This window comes from Rhipicephalus sanguineus, chromosome 1 (genome assembly GCF_013339695.2).
Source record: "Rhipicephalus sanguineus isolate Rsan-2018 chromosome 1, BIME_Rsan_1.4, whole genome shotgun sequence".
NCBI classification, from domain to species: Eukaryota; Metazoa; Arthropoda; class Arachnida; order Ixodida; family Ixodidae; genus Rhipicephalus; species Rhipicephalus sanguineus.
This window is the reverse complement of record NC_051176.1, coordinates 108624540-108644717: the sequence shown is the minus strand read 5'-3', so window position 1 is coordinate 108644717 and position 20178 is coordinate 108624540. Positions and strand designations below refer to the sequence as shown.

At 51.1% G+C, this 20178-nt stretch overlaps 1 protein-coding gene across 1 annotated transcript; it reads right to left on the bottom strand.

Annotated features, from left to right (window-relative positions):
• Nucleotides 1-6355: 6355 nt before the first annotated feature.
• LOC119378903 (uncharacterized protein K02A2.6-like) lies at nt 6356-8224 on the bottom strand. The gene has a single exon (XM_037647972.1). It carries the CDS (start codon nt 8222-8224, stop codon nt 6356-6358), a length of 1869 nt encoding a protein of 622 aa, XP_037503900.1.
• Between the last annotated feature and the right edge of the window lie 11954 nt (nt 8225-20178).

Here is a 20178-nt window from a genome sequence, read left to right as displayed (position 1 = left end):
AGTTCCCCCGCAGCATGTACAATGTTCTTCTTCGTTACTGAATCTCGCTTTATAACTACGCGTTCTAAGGCAGCCCGACCTTGCTTCAAACAGTAAAGCGCTTCCCCTTGAGTTATCATAAAACCTTTCCCTCCTTATTTCGTTTTTCCTTTTCGGTAGTTACTCAGAGCCGGCTTCTTTTCCATCGCTGTCATCCAATAAGTCCTCTCCGCCTCTCTGACCTTCCGCTTAATGCTCCTTGTTGCCATATCGCCCGCACTGCCAGCCGTATATTTACTGGTGAGCCTCCTAGTTCTTTTTCTCCACTGCGTGTCAACGCTTTTTCTATACAAATACCTGAAAACCTTCTCTGCCCATCTACTCTCCTTCATTTTCCTCAGCCTCTCTTCGAATCTCATTTTGCTCTGCGCTTCCCTCACTTCAAAGCCTGTCCATCCCATATCACCCTTTACCGCCTCATTTGTCGTCTTCCCGTGAGCGCCCAACGCGAGGCGGCCCACCGTCCTTTGATTTACATCCATTCCTGATTGCACCTCTGACTTCATGCACACCACTGAGTTCCCAAATGTAAGCCCCGGAACCATCACACCCTTCCACAGCCCTCGAAGCACCTCGTACCTATTGTATCCCCATAAAGCTCTGTGCTTCATAATTGCAGCATTCCTCTTTCCCTTTGCTACCGATGCTTTCTCTTGTACCTCCATATATCTATCCCCCTCATTTACCCATACTCCGAGGTACTTGTACTCGCTTACCCTCGGTATTTTTTGGCCCTGTATTAAGACCGTATGGTCTCCGTGATCATTGAATACCATCAATCCACATTTTGTTGCACTAAATCCTAGTCCTAGAGCCTCACACTCCCTTCCGCATATATCTGCCAGTCGCTGTATATCATCTTGACTGTCCGCAAATAAGACAATATCATCAGCATAAAATAGACCTGGTAGTTTCTGCTCAACCATCGCTCCGACCTGTTTGTGTGACAAATTAAATCCAATGTTGCTACCTTCCAGCGCGTTTTCGATCCTCGCCATGTACAGCATGAATAACAGCGGGGACAAAGGGCATCCCTGTCTCAGCCCCTTGCTAATTTCAACGCTGTCCTTGCTACTTATTCCTTCCCATTCTATACAAACTGTATTTTCTCGGTATATTTCCCTCAAAAGCTGTACACAGTCGTCACCTATGCCCAGTTCCTTCAATATATCCCACAAAATTTCCTGATTAACGTTGTCATACGCCCCGGTGATATCTAGATAAGCTACGTATAAGGGCCTGTTTTCTATTTTAGATATTTCTATACACTGGGTAAGAACAAACAGATTATCGTCTAACCGCCTGTCGATTCGAAATCCATTCTGAAGTTCTCCCAAAATATCATTTTGTTCTACCCACGCTTCTATTTTTAATTTTACTGCCTGCATCGCCAACCTGTATAGCACCGATGTAATTGTTAGCGGTCTATACGAGCGAATGTTATCCCTTTCTCCCTTGCCTTTATAGATTAAGTTCATTCTACTTTTTCGCCAACTGTCTGGTATTTCCCTCTCCTGTAAGCACTTTTCTACGGCTTTCAGCAGTGCTTCTTTAGTGTTATGTCCGAGTTCGTTAATGAGGCTGACGGGAACCCCATCTAAGCCCGGAGTAGTGCGCTTAGGAATTTTTCCTTCGGCCTTCTTCCAATTGAAATTCTCTAGTACTACATCTTCGTCGGTTGCACCCCTTTGCGTACTTTTACTCACCGGGGGAATCCCCTGGGGGACCTTTTTAAACGAATCGGCTGTTATCTTTCGGATGTAACGTAGCGCTTCATATCCTTCCAATTTATTTCCTCCTTCATCTACCATATGTTGTTGCATTGTGACAGACTTCCTACCCAGCGCTTTTAGGTGGCTCCAAAATATCCTAGGCGCGGCCTTCTTCTTTTCGCGAATCTCTGTCATCCAGCGTTCACTTTCACCTTTAATTTTTGCCTCGACTAATTTCTGCACAATGGATTTTTGCTCTAAATATATTTCCCATATTTGGTTGACTTCGTCCTGTGGCCGCTTCTCCTTTTTTGCCTGTCTGTGCTCCCGTGATGCCTGACGTCGCATCTCGATCGCTTCCCGGATTTCTTTGTTCCACCAACTTTTTGGCTTTTTCTTTCCTTTCCAACAAATAGTTTTCTTCTCTATTTCCATTTCTTTCGTGATTACATGTAGCAGCTCACTATACATCCAGTCTTTGCCTGGTAGTTCGTCTACTTTTTCCTCGACTCTTGCGGCTATATTTGTTATTTGTTTGTCATTTAGATACGAGCTGCCAAACTTTGATTCTATGTTGTTATTTTCAGTTTTATATCCCATTTGTAATATTATGCGTTTATGATCACTACCCAAGCTGTTAATGCCTTCTTCGTCTATTCTCATCTCTCTAAGTTTGTCATATATTCCTTCTGTCATGAGACAGTAATCAATGCTCGATTGCCTGTTTCTGACTTCCCACGTGATCTGCCCCTCACACTTAGTCCCCACGTTAACTATCCCGGTGTTAGTGCATTTCGCTCCCATCGAAATGCAGCTGCTGTATGCGTGAATCGAACCCATGACCACGATTTTAGCAGCGCAACACTTCAGCCTTCTAAGCAATCGCGGCGTGTCGCATCTCAACAACGCTCAAGTTTGCGCAGCGCCGTCCGCCGCCCCAGCGGAGAGAGGGGAAAACTCCGGTAGCTGGGACGGGTCGCTCTTGCTTGGTTTTCCCATCGCGCGCGCGGAGAACGTGCTCCCCGGGGCTTTTATCTCGCATTTTTCACGCTATGGGTGCCGTTCCTTCGTCGTACTCGAAAGCAGGCACGCAGTCCTGCTGCATTGTGAACTGTCACAAAAGTTTAAAAATGTCGAAGAGCCGAAAACTTCCTGTCATGTTCTACCGTTTCCAATGCAAGCAGTCCGAGGAGCAGAGGCGTCAAGAGTGGATTATGGCAGTTCGCCGCGATGCTTTCGCGGTCTTGTCACCTTGAAGCAGTTTTTGTCGTACACAGTATTACGAACTATTAACGGGGAGAAACGCGATGATCGTGCTCATTTGAAAGGGAAGTGCGTTTGTGAACCGAAGTTACAACAAATAGACAGCCGCTGTACGTTTCGAGATTGCGCGCTGGCTTTCCGAGTCAACCATTTGTAATGTTACAGCAGCGGAGCATTTGGGCTTATTAGACCACAGTTTAAATAACGTACCGTGAGTACTAAGTGTTTAATTCAGCTGATTGCGGTACATTTCCCGTCGCGGCTCCCTGTAAACAGAATTAAGCTGTATGTTTGCACTGAGCGTTTATATTGGCCTTGCATGCGACACGCCGCGATTGCTTAGAAGGCTGAAGTGTTGCGCTGCTAAAATCGTGGTCATGGGTTCGATTCACGCATAAAGCAGCTGCATTTCGATGGGAGCGAAATGCACTTATACCGGCGTACTTAGATTTACGTACACGTTAAAGAAACCCAGGTGGCCGAAATGAATCCGAATTAATCCACCACGGCGTGCCTCGTATTAATGTCATGCGTTCGGCACGTAATAAAAAGACTTGCATGCCGCTTTGGAAACGAGCTGAAAAAAGAACCAAGGTGGCAATTAAATTTTCGATGGCTTCGCGAATTCAGATGCGCTTATTATTGGGCACAAATCTCGGCATAATCATAAACATGCGCGATCCCAGTGGGTATTGTATAGTATCAGGGGCGTAGCCAGAAATTTTTTCGGGGTGGGGGGGGGGGGGTCCAACCATACTTTATGTATGTTTGTGCGTGCGTTTGTATGTGTGCGTGTACATATACGCAAGCAAAATCGAAAATTTTCGGGGAGAGTTTGAACCCCCCCCCCCCCTTGGCTACGCCCCTGTATAGTATGATGCTGACCAAGCGAGCTGTCGAAACAACCAAAGCGACATTCGAATAAGCGAAGACGGTGCGTGATCAGGCGTCGATATTATTCGAAATGAAACACGCCTCTGCAAGAAACATGCATCATCGAAGTGGGCATGAAATATTTATTTATTTTTTGTTTGCGTATATCATTATGCTGTCAAAGGGAGCTCTAAAAAATCCAAGGCGACATTAAACTTGCGATCCGACGTTGTTATCATTCGATGCAAACCTCGGCAAAAGTGAAACTCCCACGAAACTGAACACTGCGCATTGCGATGTAGCCAGTGACTCAACAGGGCAGATGTAAGTTTATGCTCTTCACGCTGAGAAAGCCGCACGACAAACTTGGCATCCAAGCAATTGAAAAGTTATCAATAGAAAACGCACGCGAAAGCGTGCTGGATGGTTGCTGACAGCTCCGAATATACACGACTGCCGCAACGAATGTGCGTTTTACCGGTAACATAATTACAGAACTCGCGCAGTCACCTCCCTACTCATGTCAAAGAAATGTGCCCGTTCAGCATCTGCACGCACGTAGCGCTCGCACAAACAGCATCGCCCTTGACGACCTGCTCGGTCCCGAAAAGGTGGTCGATCAACCGTCCTCCTCTGGTAAGATTCCCACCGTTAAAACGTTTTTTTCCATCTCTGGGATCTTTCTAAACCTTCAGAGCACGCGACACGTGAAGCTGCACGTGCACGGCGAGCAGAGAACAGCGCGTGCAGGCAACACCTCAGGAGGTGTTGGTGCAGGGTGCCTGAACGTACAGTGTTCTGTACTGAACGTGCGGAGACAGCGCCACTATGTTACTCTATGACAGTGCAGTTATTGGCGGCGAGATCGAGCAGAGTCGGCACCTAGCGTCGAGCGGACGAAACCCCGTGGTGTGGATGGCTCCTTGCGTCGTCTGCTGGCCACACCGTGTTCGCATGTGTGCGTACGTCATGTGCGTCCTCAGATTACAGCTTATTCCGTTGTGCTAGCACAGTGTTTAAACGATGGCGTTCCAGACACTGCGATCAGACTCAACTCCGTCATAAAGGCACAAGGTAAAATATACTTTTATTTGAGCTGCGTTTGGAAGCGCTCTGCTTTCAGTTCTGAGCGTCCCCGCTGCTCGTGCTCCCGCGCTCTTCATCTTCCCCGGTTCCTTGACCCAGCCCGGAACGTGCAAATAATCAACAGCATCAAATGCTTGTACGTGTGCCTACACGATATACATAAGCATTTCGCCTTACGAGACTTGTATGCACTCTAATAAGTGAGTACACGCCCGTGTCGGTATGGCGCTAGGTCTAACCATCGTACCGTCTATTCGCCAAAATCATTTCAATGTGGGTACCGCTTTCTCGTTCAAGCACGTCACATAGTTCATTCGGCGTCGTCCTAAACGCAAAAAAAAACAAAAAAAAACTAAATTTCGAGTTGTGAATGCAGAATTTCAGTGACACCATCTCGTGATGTGTTCGCGATTCGGACATCCTTGTGATACCGCAAAGCATGAACTATCGTCTGCAGAGGATGGTAAGCGGTAAAAAAGACCTGAAGCCACGCATTTCTACAGCAATACGCGTATTCATGCAAACAGAAAAGCAGAGTGCACAAAGTTCTACTTCATCTAATTACGCAGAAATACAGGTTCTCTTTCTTTTTAGCCGCTAGAGCAAGAAGAAAATGCTTCAATGGCTCAGTCGCGCAACACAGTTTATATTGTGGTATAGGCAAAACAAAATTTAAACACGTGCAAATAAAGCAAGAAAAAACATCGAGCACGGTGCAAAACACGAATGTGACTGAAGGCAGTACCCCATTGATTGGCAGATTGCACTTCTCTCACAATTAATAGGTACATTAGGACGGTTGCGTGCATTGATGTGGCAATGGAGGGCACGTACATCACCATTAAGCTGCAGTCAACGCGCTTTACTCGCCAACAATCGACTCAAACCGCCTACGGTGAAGCGTCGCTGCGTAAATTTGTATACGCGCCGCCGACCGCCTATCCACACAAACGCGGCGACGGTGCTGCCACCTATAGCCCGATCTCGCGGCGAATAGCGCAGTCAAAAAGCTGGTGTTATACTGGTGTGGGGACAGGAGCGACCGGTTTTCGCAAGAAAGGCGGCGAAACGCGTGCGACGCAGCGCCCCCTGGCCGAGCTTAACCAGCCGGGGCATTTCGCCCGAGATCGTTGGCAACCCGCAAGCCGAGAGCACGCGCTTTCGGGTATAGTGTACTCTATACTTTCGGGAAACGAGCGGGGCCGCCGGTGAGCAACACTGCATGGCCGGCGGCAAACAAAGCGGTGCTGAGTGAGACACATGAACTCCTAGCCCCGCTGGCTTGTCGTACTGGACCACCCAACGACACGCCAGTGCCACTTATTGAGCTAACAGTCGCCCGGCGCAGGTTTTTTGCGCTGTTAGACACGGGAGCAAGCGCTTCACTCCTTGGCGACGAAGTATACGATCATCTCTGTCGGAACGCTATCCGGCTTAGATCGAGTAATGTGACTGTCGTGTTCCTCAGTTGTCTTTCCTGAAATTATGATGTCGTCTTGCAGACAACTCACTCCGTCTAGTCCTTCGAGTATGCGGAGCATCTCTCGTTGGTAGAACTCCGGTGCCGTGGAGATCCCAAACGGAAGCCTCAGAAACTGGAACCTCCCAACCGGTGTGATGAAGGTGGTGTATTCCCGAGAGTCCTTGGCCAGGGGAACCTGCCAGTATCCTGCTCGTGCGTCCAGACGGCTGAAAACGGTTGCACCAGCAAGTTTTGCGAGACACTCATCCACTGTAGGCATAAGCACGCGTTCACGTAATATTTGTTGATTCAGCTGGCCATAGTCAACGCAGATGCGCAGCTCATTGTTCTTCTTACGTGCAACGACCATTGGGAAACACCATTCGGTCGCATGCTCAATCTTCTGGACGACTCTCATGTCCTCCATCCTTTTCAGCTCTTTCTTCACGAGTGGAAGTGGCACGCGCCTCGGGTAGGTGACTGCGTATGGCTTGGCATCATTTCTGACTTTGATGCGGTACTCTGTCTTCATGAATCCCAGCCCGGGAGTTAGCCTAGGGTAAGATGCCAAAAAGTCCGGAACATCCGTTGCTTGTGCGCGAGTTTCAGCTAACTCGAGAGGGCGTTGAAGAATCCCGAGTGCTTCTATAGCTGGTCGACTAAGCAGCGCTTCTTTGAGTCCTTTGATGATGAAGACTGTTTCTTGGATTTTGGTGTTGCGCCAGGCGACTGTCGCATCGACGTATCCAACCGTGGCTATCGTCGTCTGCCCTGGGCCTATCAACAGCTGTTGCGTTGGCTTGATGGGCCCCATGACGTTGCTGTCGTACTGGTCGTGTGCGATCGCAGTCACGTCCGCGCCAGTGTCGACCTTGAAGGTGAAAGGCGACTTGTTCAGAGTGGCAGTAATCCGCCACGGCGTATTTGCTTCCACAGTCACTTCGCCTAAATATAGCTCTTCTAGTCCTTTAGGCCGTTCTCGGGAGCTCGGGAAATCGTCCTTCGGCTTTGAGAGGCACACACACGCATAGTGGCCCTTTTTCCCGCAATGGTTGCAAGTCTTATTCGCCGCGGGGCACTGTACCTTCGTGTGGTCGCGCACATTTCCGCACCACTTGCAGCGTTCGTCTCCCTTCTTGCCTATGCGTTGCGGGCGTGACCTGGAGGGCGCCTTCATTTCATTCCGACGATTTTTTGAGTTTGCCTGGCCGTGTAGTTCGCCGACGTCGAGAGTGGACTGTCCGATGGAGCGCATTTCTTTGTGTTGCTGCTTCACGCTCTCTGAATTGCGGGCAGCTGTGATCGCCTTCTCGAGCGTGAGTTCGGAGTCAAGTTGCAGCCTCTCACTGAGTTTCACATCTCGTAGGCCTACTACGAGCCTGTCCCGTATCAATTCGTCTTTGAGAGTTCCGTAATCGCATCTTTCAGCCATCTTGAATAGCTCGGTCGCGAACGTGTCGACATTTTCGTGCGGCTCTTGTTTCCGAGAGTTGAACCGCGCTCTCTCATAGATGACGTTCTTTCGGGGCAGGAAATGCTTTTCGAAAGCACTCACCACGGCAGCGTATGATGACGTCTGTTCGTCTGTTAATTTCAAGGCGGTGAGCACGTCTTCCGCTTCTTCCCCCATGGCGTAGAGTAACGTGTTAATTTGCGTCGTTTCGTCCTGGCCCGTCAGACCGGAGATGAGACGGCAGCGTTCCCACCTGCGATGCCATCGTGTCCAATCCTCGGGCTTGCGGAAATCGAGCTTCGTCGGCAGCTCCACGGCGAGCGGGTTGAACGCCATTCTCGGAGTGCCGCTCGCGCGCTCTCCGTCTCCGTCGTGATCGTCTCGCATGACACCGGATCGGTGTGCGTCCGTTTTATGTTCGGCTCGCTGTCCTCGGCGGCGTCACGCTGCGTTGGTCATCCCGCCGCTGGCACCATGTCGTAGCTGTGGCCGGGATTGGAGTAACGGCAGCCAGGGTAACGAGATAACTGTTTATTAGTACATGCTATGCAATCGCCGTAATGGCAGTGATGGCCGCGCCGATCTGTGTTTCTTCCCGCCAATCCGTCCGCTTCACTTCGTTGCCGCTCGGGGCGCTTTCCGGCTCGCCAGCGGCTCGGCGCAAGCAAGCGCTGCCGCTCGGCTTGTGGTGCGGTGGGAGAAACGGGTCAGGCGGCAACGCCTAGCTTACCGGGGGAGAAATGCTCGGGGGGTAAAGGCGGAGCCTAGTGACATCAGCTCGCGAGGAGAAGTCTCCACAAATGGCCCCCACTCACACGGACTAGAGTCACTAGACACGGACGAGGCAAACGGAGGGGGAGACCAGTGTTACTAGACTACTCTGGTGGCTTGCACCACCCGTTTGACGAGCTGCTGACGACGAGCTGCAGACGACCATCCAGCTGCAGACTGGACACCCACTGCTGCTCTCTGCAGGAACAAGTGCAACAATGTGGCCAAACAAGAGCCCGAAATTCCGCCACATCCCCCTCCGCAGGGGGATCGTTCGTCCTTTCGGGGAAACGTCCCCGTCTCCTCCGAGGAGGCGCGGGGGGGTCACGCCCGCTCGCTAATCCGTGACGTCGCGGTCACGTGATACGCAATCCCCCCGTCTCCCCTGAGCATTCCCCCCGTCTGAATACCCCTTGTACTTTTGGGCTAGTTGGTTCATAATCGTAGTAGAACAGCGCCGGCGAAAACAACAGACCAGACGAGGAGAAGGACACGTAACACAAGGCGCACTAACAACTGAAAGTTTATTCGGTACCTGCAGAGAATAAATACTGCCTTCACATGAATAAACAGAGGAAAGAAGGTTACAAAAGCTATGACACTGTATCACGTGGTCACTCCTACTGTGCGTGCAAAACGGTTCCTGAAAGAAATCTGACATCCTTCTCTGAAAGCAAAACAGAAGGCATGCTGACACAAGATTCCCCGAGCTTTTTAATCTCTAGGGCTTCAACAACCTCCCTTGTCAACCTGTCAGCTGACTTGTACATGACGCCAGTGCTTTCAAATCGAGGTGCGCAACCGCAGTCTCTGCAATGGATACCTAGATGCCCCGATACCACTTTCGTTGTGTTGTACTTGTGCTCTTTTAATCTATCATTTAGGCATCTTCCTGTTTGGCCTATGTATGACGCACCGCAAGACAATGGGATTGTGTAAACCACATTATCGGTGCACTGTACAAACCTGTCGCGATGCTTCTTAGTGCACACAGGTGTCTTACTTTCTGCGTTAACCGCCCGACACATTTTTGCCAGCTTTTGCCAGCTGTTTACAAAAAGATGGTGTGTGCATAGGTTCATGCATAGCTCCGATACTAAGTGACATCTTTTTAGCGAAATTAGACAGACTGTTGCAGCAGCGCCTGACACCCACTCATGTGTTACGTGTTTTTAGATTCGTGGACGACTTTTTAATTGTTCTAGATTGTGACGAGGAAGACTTGCAAAAGCAATCTTCTGATATACTTGCACTTTTTCGTCAGTGCTTGGCACCTTTAGTTTTGACTCACGAGCTTCCGGTTGATAGTTTTTTACGTTTCCTCGATTTAGGGCTTCATTTTTCACCTCGTCACGTCTGCTGGGCTTTCCAGCCAAGAGCTAAAAAACCTGTTTTGTTGTTTCATTCTTCGCATTCTAAGCTAGTCAAGCGTAGCATCGTTTATTCATCAGTTGACAATGCCCTAAAGAAATCATGCATTCACCGGCTGCGAAGTAGTTTCGACGACCAGGTTCGTCGTCTAACAGACGCGGGGTACCCGCGAGCAATTCTGTCTAGCGTTGCAGAAAAGATGCTAAAAGTGAAGAACCAAGGCGCTAACGCAAACCGTGCAGCAGCACAATTATGCGGTACAAAGAATGTCTCCGCTATTCCTTACGTACATTCCGTTTCGCACAACTTGAAGAAAGTGGCGGAAAGGGCGGGAGTAAAGGTGGTGTTTACCGCACCCGACAAGCTGGCAAAAAAACATGGCTGATCCCTCCGTCATAGGAATCGGTATAACACGAAAGTGAAACGTGTCTTCACAGAAGTAGTGCTTATGATATATGAGAGCTTGTACAATGTCTATTCGTGTTTGGCAGCTATAGCACCGTTTGACGTGGATGCACCCATGTTGAGAGCATGTCTCTATCGCGACGACTAACGCCCATGATCATGATAAAACCGTTGAGGTAGCTGACGGTGTGAACATATATTTGGACACAGCGAATCGTGAATCGCGCGTAAGGATGATATCAACAAGCTCATAATCAACACTGGTACCCGGTATGCACTTCTTCAAAGCGTCGTCAATTAAGGAGAGAAACGGCACGGTGTGCGCTTTCTAGTAATGGGTAGCCGACGCCTGTGCTCATGCATACATAACACACACTGCACTTCAGCAACGCGGGAGGTAGAGGTTCGTAGCCTGAGCCGCAAACGCGTGCGTCCCGCTGGCCTCTGTCTCGCAGGCGCTGCTCTCGCTCCACCAAGGCACTACATTCGCCCGTCGAAATCGCGTCCTTTCTGCAACGCATATTGCAGCAGTTTTGTTAGTCGGTGCTCTCGCATTTGAAGCAGTCGGCGGCAGAGAAATCCCGTTCGTGTACGTGGAAGCTGCACTACTCCGATGAGCCGACGCACGCTAACACGAATCCAAAGGCAAAGAACGTAACTGCGTCAAGGCTGCCTCGGCGACGCCAGCGCGGCCAGTCTACCTCTCTGGTATCGATGAGACCTAACAGACAATAACGCCAAGGAAAGTATAGGGGAGTGTTACCTGTAGTATTTAGAATATAAATGTGAAGAAAGTAAAGTGGACGAAAAGATAACCTGCCGCCGGCAGGGACCGAACCTGCGACCTTCGAATAACGCGTCCGATGCTCTACCACTGAGCTACGGCGGCGGTCATCCTCCCGTCCACTTTATGGGGTATATATGTGCATTTAAACCTTGGAGTGTTAGTCAGCGCCAATCGCAGCCATGGCGGCGAGTGTGGAACACTCTTTTTCTGCCTTTCTGGCGTCACGTAACACGTGATCTTTTTACGAGCTGGCAGCTGACCAATAATCCCTCGCATACTACCTGAAGGCATCGAGTCTGCCAGAACGAGACCCTTGCTATGAATGAAGGAAAGAAGATGACTCTTAAGGGCTCGTTTTTCTTTGTTAGACACAGTATTAATGAGACCTAACAGACAATAACGCCAAGGAAAGTATAGGGGAGTGTTACCTGTAGTATTTAGAATATAAATGTGAAGAAAGTAAAGTGGACGAAAAGATAACCTGCCGCCGGCAGGGACCGAATCTTTTCGTCCACTTTACTTTCTTCACATTTATATTCTAAATACTACAGGTAACACTCCCCTATACTTTCCTTGGCGTTATTGTCTGTTAGGTCTCATTAATACTGTGTCTAACAAAGAAAAACGAGCCCTTAAGAGTCATCTTCTTTCCTTCATTCATAGCAAGGGTCTCGTTCTGGCAGACTCGATGCCTTCAGGTAGTATGCGAGGGATTATTGGTCAGCTGCCAGCTCGTAAAAAGATCACGTGTTACGTGACGCCAGAAAGGCAGAAAAAGAGTGTTCCACACTCGCCGCCATGGCTGCGATTGGCGCTGACTAACACTCCAAGGTTTAAATGCACATATATACCCCATAAAGTGGACGGGAGGATGACCGCCGCCGTAGCTCAGTGGTAGAGCATCGGACGCGTTATTCGAAGGTCGCAGGTTCGGTCCCTGCCGGCGGCAGGTTATCTTTTCGTCCACTTTACTTTCTTCACATTTATATTCTAAATACTACAGGTAACACTCCCCTATACTTTCCTTGGCGTTATTGTCTGTTAGGTCTCATTAATACTGTGTCTAACAAAGAAAAACGAGCCCTTAAGAGTCATCTTCTTTCCTTCATTCTCTGGTATCGAGACGCTTTAACCATGACCTCCGATATCACGTGCAATCTCGGAGTAAGCACTAGTAAGTGTCGATCGTGAAGCATTACTTCTTTCCACCTCTCACAGACGGCGGCACCGCCCCGCTCCGCCCGCCGCGAAAGAGAATGTGTGAAAGATATAAGGCGCGTTCGCGCCGTGCCTAGCATCTCCCGAGTTGGCTTAGTCGGTAGAGCGTCGGGCGCTTGCCGTCGCGGCCGCAACGTCGTGGGTTCGATTCCCAGCGGGGTATCTTTTTCTTGGTTTTTTTCTTTCTCATCCGTTGGCGTCCATTTTATCAACGTCATATCCGTGACGGATGTACTTGGTGGACCCCGGCATAAAACACTTTCGTGTTAAAATGTGTCGGGCGGTTAACGCAGAAAGTAAGACACCTGTGTGCACTAAGAAGCATCGCGACAGGTTTGTACAGTGCACCGATAATGTGGTTTACACAATCCCATTGTCTTGCGGTGCGTCATACATAGGCCAAACAGGAAGATGCCTAAATGATAGATTAAAAGAGCACAAGTACAACACAACGAAAGTGGTATCGGGGCATCTAGGTATCCATTGCAGAGACTGCGGTTGCGCACCTCGATTTGAAAGCACTGGCGTCATGTACAAGTCAGCTGACAGGTTGACAAGGGAGGTTGTTGAAGCCCTAGAGATTAAAAAGCTCGGGGAATCTTGTGTCAGCATGCCTTCTGTTTTGCTTTCAGAGAAGGATGTCAGATTTCTTTCAGGAACCGTTTTGCACGCACAGTAGGAGTGACCACGTGATACAGTGTCATAGCTTTTGTAACCTTCTTTCTTCTGTTTATTCATGTGAAGGCAGTATTTATTCTCTGCAGATACCGAATAAACTTTCAGTTGTTAGTGCGCCTTGTGTTACGTGTCCTTCTCCTCGTCTGGTCTGTTGTTTTCGCCGGCGCTGTTCTACTACGAATACCCCTTAAGGCCCGAACACACGTACGCGTTGCAGCGCGTCAACGCGTACGTGTGTTCGGGCCTTTATCATTCTTGGTAGAGACTTCCTCGCCAAGACGGGCATTGTTATTGACGTCTGCAACGGAGGATATAGGGAGCGAGCATGTGGCACCCTGAAAGCTTTCGTTTCCTTTCAAAAAGCGTCAGAGACAATTACGTTCGATGATGCTTCGCGCGCAGACCGTCCCAACAATTGCCCGAAAAAGTCACTCGTACATGTTTCTGCGGGGTCGACAAACCGACCCGCGGAGAAAGAACGCGCCGGAGGGAACGGCTCCCCTCGCGCGCGTCCCCCATCCCCCACTGCGGAAGCACTGTGCACTGCAGAGCGGGGCGAAAGGGACCACCCGCTGCTCAATAGCTCAAGCAGTTTGACGGTGGAAGAGAAAGCTCGCCTCTCATCGCTTCTGAATGAATATGACGCCATATTCACAGAACAGCCTGGCTGCACTGCGCTAGTTAGGCACAAAATTGAGACAGGTGATGCTTCTCCTTGGAAATGCAATCCTCGGCCGGTGAGTTTGGCTAAGAGGAAAGCATTAGACAGCGCTCTTGACGAACTGCTCGATACAGGCGTTGTCGAAAGGTCAGAAAGCCCGTGTGGTTTTCCCGTGGTACTGGTACCTAAAAAGGATGGGACGACCCGCCTTTGTGTTGACTACCGTCGCCTGAACGAGGTAACACGCAAGGATGCATATCCGCTTCCTAGCATTCCCTCGATCGTGTCTAATGTTGGCGGAGCGAAGTACTTCACTACGCTCGATGCTAGCAGAGGATACTTTCAGGTGGAGGTAGATCCCCGTGACCGAGAGAAGACTGCCTTCACTTGTCACAGGGGCCTTTTCCAGTTTACCCGAATGCCATTCGGTCTTGTCGGTGCGCCTGCGACTTGCCAGCGCCTGATGGACCGCGTCTTAGGTGATGCAAGGTGGCACTACGCTCTTGCTTACCTGGACGATGTCGTCAGGGGCGTAGCCAAGGGGGGGGGGGGGGGTTCAACCCCCCCCCCCGAAATTTTTCAGTTTTGCTTGCGTATATGGCACGCACACATATAAACGCACGCACGAACATACATAAAGTATGGTTGAACCCCCCCCCCCCCCCCCGAAAAAAATTTCTGGCTACGCCCCTGGATGTCGTGGTATACTCACGGACCTTTGATGAGCACTTACGCCATCTCAGGGACGTGCTGGAGCGTCTGAGGTCGGCGGGAATAACGCTAAACCCGGCCAAGACTCAGATTGCCGAGACCCGAGTAACGCTACTGGGTTTCACGTTGGATAACGGTCGCCTTCTGCCGTGTGATGACAAGGTTCAGGCATTATTGAACTACCCATCACCGACAGACATAGGCGGACTGAGACGCTTTCTGGGGCTGGTGAACTTTTATCGTCAGTTTATCCCAGATTGCGCTGCACTGCAAGCCCCCTTGACACTTCTGTTGAGGAAAGGTGAGCGGTGGAGATGGGGTCCCGAGCAAGAGGAGGCACTGCGCAACCTCGTTAAAGCGCTCGCGGAAACCACTGAATTAAGGCTAGCGGATCTCAGCAAAGATTTTGTGATCCAAACGGACGCCAGCGACCTCGGCATAGGAGCGGTTTTGCTCCAACAGCACGAAGGTGGCTTGCGGCCGGTAGCTTTTGCTAGCCGCTCCTTGACTCCCGCAGAGAAAAACTATTCAGTGACGGAAAAGGAATGTTTGGCAATCATTTTTGCCCTGAAAAAGTTCGATTACTATATTGATGGAGTTCAATTTGTTATCGAGACTGATCACATGGCACTAACTTGGCTTAGACGCCTAGGGAAGCCGAGCGGCAGACTTGCACGATGGGCACTTTTCCTGCAGCGATACGACTTTACCGTTCGCTACAGGAAAGGAAAGAGCAACGTTGTGGCGGACGCACTTTCGCGCGCGCCCGTTGACTGTGAGAAGAGTAACATTACTACTCAACTCACCTCGCCCGAATTCGTGCCCGAGAGCGACGTAACTGTTGCGACGCTCGATGTTGTCACGAGGGGTAACATTAATACCCATCCTGACACCTTTGAAACTCAGCCTAAGAGCAGAGTGACTGCAACACTGCTCGACGGCGAGAGTCCTCACGGAAGGGCGGACAACCCACCTTCAAATGAGGAGAGCGTTAACCACTTGGACTGCGTCAGTTCAGTGGGGAACGTGTTCAGCAGGAAGGAGCTATTAGAGGCTCAGCGGGAGGATCCATTTTGCAAAAAGGTGTTTGAGGGGCTCCGGGAGCCCGGCGGCGCGGCCGCGGCGCATGTTGACGCAGCTGGTATTGCTGTTAATGCGCGGCGCTCTGAAACAGCTGGTAATGCTGTGAGCGCGTTGGATTCCTACCTGCTAGACTCTGACGGCACTTTGCTGAGATACATTCCTGCGGAGAAGGATACACATGAGTCCTTCAAAGCGGTGATCCCACGCACGTTGAGAGGAGCACTGTTACGCTACTTTCACGATACGTGCATCGCTGGGCATGCAAGTGGCCCTAAGACTTACCTTAAAGGGGCCCTGCAACACTTTTTGAGCAGGGTCAAAAAGCACTGCCAATAGGTAGTCGAGGCTCCCGAGAACACGCGAGCCAAATATTATAGCGAAGCGAGCGGCCTGGAATTTACAATAAATTCTCAAAGTCAGCTGAAAATCGCTCCTTCTTCTCTCGACAAATGATGTATTAGTCCGCAATATATGACGCGATTGTCGCCAGTTCCACCATTGGCTGATGTTATAATCACGATAACACCCTCATTATTACCTTAGTTGTTAATTTTGAGTTCAATAAGTAGATAATATGTATGTTTATATTGTGTTATGCCGTTAAAACACCGAACAAACATTAATATTAGCACTTCCGGTCTCACCGACAGCTCGTCTGCTCGTAGTTGCGTGGTTGCGTTTTCTTCACCATGTGCAGTGCCGAAATCGTGAATATTTCTGTGCTTTTGACCATCGCCGGTTGCCGTTGAGAGTGCCAGCCGTTCGAGTGTTGCCTCGTCAGCTGGAAACTGCATCGTCGGCACGTTCTCACGACCGACCGAGGCGGCGGTGCAGCATTTCTCCGATAACAATGCTGCCGCCGGCTAGCTTAGGATACCTGTGTTCGCTGTATGGCGAGAGTCCCGTTCGCTGTCTGTTCAGTATGTCATCGAGCCGTACCTCGGCGTATCCTCCCCGTAGTCTCAGGTTCCCGAGAAACCGCGACACAGCAACCAAGCAGACTCGCATTTTCACGGTAGCTGCAGACAGCCGGGGGATGGGTCCGCGCCGGCCCGATGCCCCACGATCCTTTCTTCTAGTCTTTAGTTCTTTGTTGTCAGCCCGCACTCGCTGTGCGCCCGCATTCGAAGAGCAAACAGCATCGAAGTGCCGCCACTGGGAGAAGGGTGCACGCAGCTTTGCCGTGTTGAATACGATTCAAGCGCGAGCAGTGCGACGAGGCGGTGTATCGGGGTGTGGGTCGAAACCCATCTCAGCTGTCATTCGTTCCAAACGCGCACGCAAGTTTGCGTCCATGGTTGGCAGAGCGATAAAAACACTACGGCAGTTCGAGGTGCACACCCAACATTACCAAACCGACTCGCAGTTTTCAAGCACGCGCGATACACGGTGCCATGGGCTCCGCCGCTCGACGACGACCGCGCGAGCCGACCGGAAGTGGCGCCACAGACCACGTGGTTGCGCCGAGACACCAGAGAGAAAAAAATGAAGAAATGCCGCCGGCGCTGGCGTCGCCTCCTCGCACCTCCGCCCTTCACGCCGCGCGCAGCTTTCCGCGTGCTCGCTGCGTTGAGTTGAGAGAGAAAGCTACGGAACGTGATCTCTGTAATTTGGTAACACCACTTAGACTTCACGGATTCGAAAACTTTTTGCGGCATATGACTCGTGAAGAGTCATACGTCAATAATGAGACTATTCCAATATAACTAAAAGAGGTGTTGCAGGGCCCCTTTAAGTTGTGCCGCTTTGCTACCTGGCCAGGCATGAAACGGGATGTAACACGCTACGCCCGATCATGCAATGTGTGCCAACGCGTGAAGCCGCGCGGTGGACGCCCACCCGGGCTCATGCAGCCGATCCAAAGCCAAACACCATGGCAAATAGTGGCTTGTGACGTCATGGGACCTTACCCAAGAACACCGAGAGGAAACCAATTCCTTCTCGTCGTCACAGATCACTTCACTAAGTGGGTGGAACTGTTCCCCCTACGAAGGCTGACGGCACGCATTATCATGGAAAAGCTCATCGAAGTGTTCACGAGATTCGGCTATCCAAAGCGGTTAATTACGGACAATGCGTCCTATGTCACCGCCAAAATTTTCGTGGACTCTTGTGCAGCCCTGGGCATTAAGCACAAGAGAACAACCACGTACCACGCCCAGGCAAATCCAACCGAACGTGTAAACCGCAACATCAAGCACATGCTTGTTGCTTTTGCGGGGACGCACAAGGATTGGGACAATTGCGTCCCTGAAATCGGATTTGCTCTGAGGACGACCGTGAACCGCTCGACTGGCTTTACCCCCGCCACTCTCAATTTTGGGAGAGAGCTGCTGAATCCAGTAGAACATACTCTACAGGAACGCAGCACGGAACTGGCTGCTTCGTCGGCACGCGCCGATTATGCAGCTGGGCTGCGCGCGATGGTGACGGAGGCTTTGGGCAAAGCACGACGGAACCTGAGCACTGCTCGTGGGGAGCAGAAAGCGCAGTATGACCGCTCTCATCGGGACGTTCAGTACAAAGTGGGCGACCTGGTGTTGAAGCGGAATCATGTCCTAAGCGATGCCAGTAAGAAATTCTCAGCTTCTCTGGCACCGAAGTGGATAGGACCGTACCGGGTAGGAGAGACTGTCTCTTCTCTCGTGTACAAGCTGACGGACTTAACGCTAAGACCGATCGGCGCACCGGTGCATGTCTGTGATCTCAAACCCTACTATGACAGAGGGAACGAGTGGCCCGAGGGAAACACTTCCCCGCGCCCGCAGGCAGTGGCATCCGAAGGCACGGCTCGACGTACGAGCTCAGTGCGACGTTACAACTTGCGATCTCGGCAGAACTAACTCTGTCCGGTTCGTAGGGGCTTTATTGTGCGTGATATCGGATGGGACGCTCCTCTGATATCTAGCATGCAGCCTTCGAGAGCGAGCACGCGCTTGCTTTTTCGAAGAGTAAGAGAGGGGCTAACTTATTGTTCGAGTCGCAGATCACCCATCGGCAGCACTTCAACAACAGCCAAGCCAAAACGACCGTTTTCGCCGGCAGTTGCCCCAAAGGCCGGTACTTTCAACGCACGCATTCCCAGGGAGCGGCGATACCAAAGCTACAGTGTTCTACCAAAGCCTACAGCAGCATCCAGAGTCAAGACGAAAGAAAAACAGCAAAACAGCTTGCGGTCCTGAATGGCCTTGGTGCAGAAGAATTCGCGGAACCACTGCACAGCCCGGCGAAGAGCTGCAGACCCGGCGACCGAACTACGGAGTGCACCCGCGCTACGAGCGTGGTATCCCGCTGCGCAGAACGGGGGTTGCAGCCGGCCAGCCGCAGGCGTCGGGGGACTTTTACGCGTTGCAGCGCGTCAACGCGTGACTTTTTGACGCGGCGTCGCGCCCTCTCCCTGTGGAGAGGGAGGGCGCGCCCTCTCTCCCCATAGGGAGAGGGCGCGACGCCGCGTCAAAAGGCGCGACGCCGCGTCAAAAAGTCACGCGTTGACGCGCTGCAACGCGTACGTGTGTTCGGGCCTTTAGAAGAAAAGAAGCGAAAGAAAGAGAACAAAGAGCGGGAGGAGCAGCGATGACTAGGAAAAACGAGAAAAGGAGGCGAACGATTCTACCCCCACCAGAGGGCAACGACTGATGAGCGCCCAAGCCAACTCTCCTGCGTCGACATGACGCTCTCCTGGCGATGCGACCAACGCAAATCAAGGTGGTCTGCAGTCTGGCGCTGAAATCCATCCAGCCGTGTGCCCCTTTCAACACTATGGGCCGCAAAATCCGAGCGAGCGAGCGACGCCAGAAGCAAGTCGAGCTGACTCCGACCGAGCTGCCTGTGTTCCTTACAACTGTCAAGTTCCTGACAACTGTTCCCGACTGTCCCGACGACCGCCCTGATGGCTGTCCTGACAACTGTCTTCAACTGTCAAGCTGCCCTGCATTATCACCGGCACCTTTTTCCGGCTCGCCAGGTGACTGCCCCTTCAGCGATAACGGTGATCTGCGTCTCCGTACGGCTCCCTCATCGACACGGACTTCGCCGTGTTCCTGGTGGAGCCGCCCCAGGTGATGGCGATCCTCTTTTTGGCTAAAGGGTTCAATTAAGGAGGGGAGGATGTGGGGTTGCACACGCAACCCATTGTCTTCAACGCGGCGGCACCTCGGCTTCGCGCTACGTTTGTACGCGCAGTGGCGAGGGGGGTTGCATGGGAGAGGGCACGTGCCGCTCCCGTGAGTTGAACCTTATCGCTCTCAATTTCGTGTGCTTCCCATTTTGTTGTTGTTTTGACGTTGTCGTGCGGAACTTCTCCGCCGCTTCGTTCTTACCTTGTATTTTGTTGCGTTGGTGGCGCTTTTGGCACAATAAACTGTGTCAGGCAAAGAACTCGTCTCTGTTACCACTGGCCTGAAACCCGCCACGGTCGCAACTTACGCGAACCGCGGTATAGGGGGTCACAGCTCTGACTGTTAGGGCTGCTGCGTAGCACCTAGTAGCGAGTAACTACACTCCTCTAGTGCGCTGTGTGATCCAAAGACGGGGCAGTTTCGCACGCGCGGATCTGTTCGTTACAAAGTAACCCCTATAATACATACATATACATATCCGGTACAT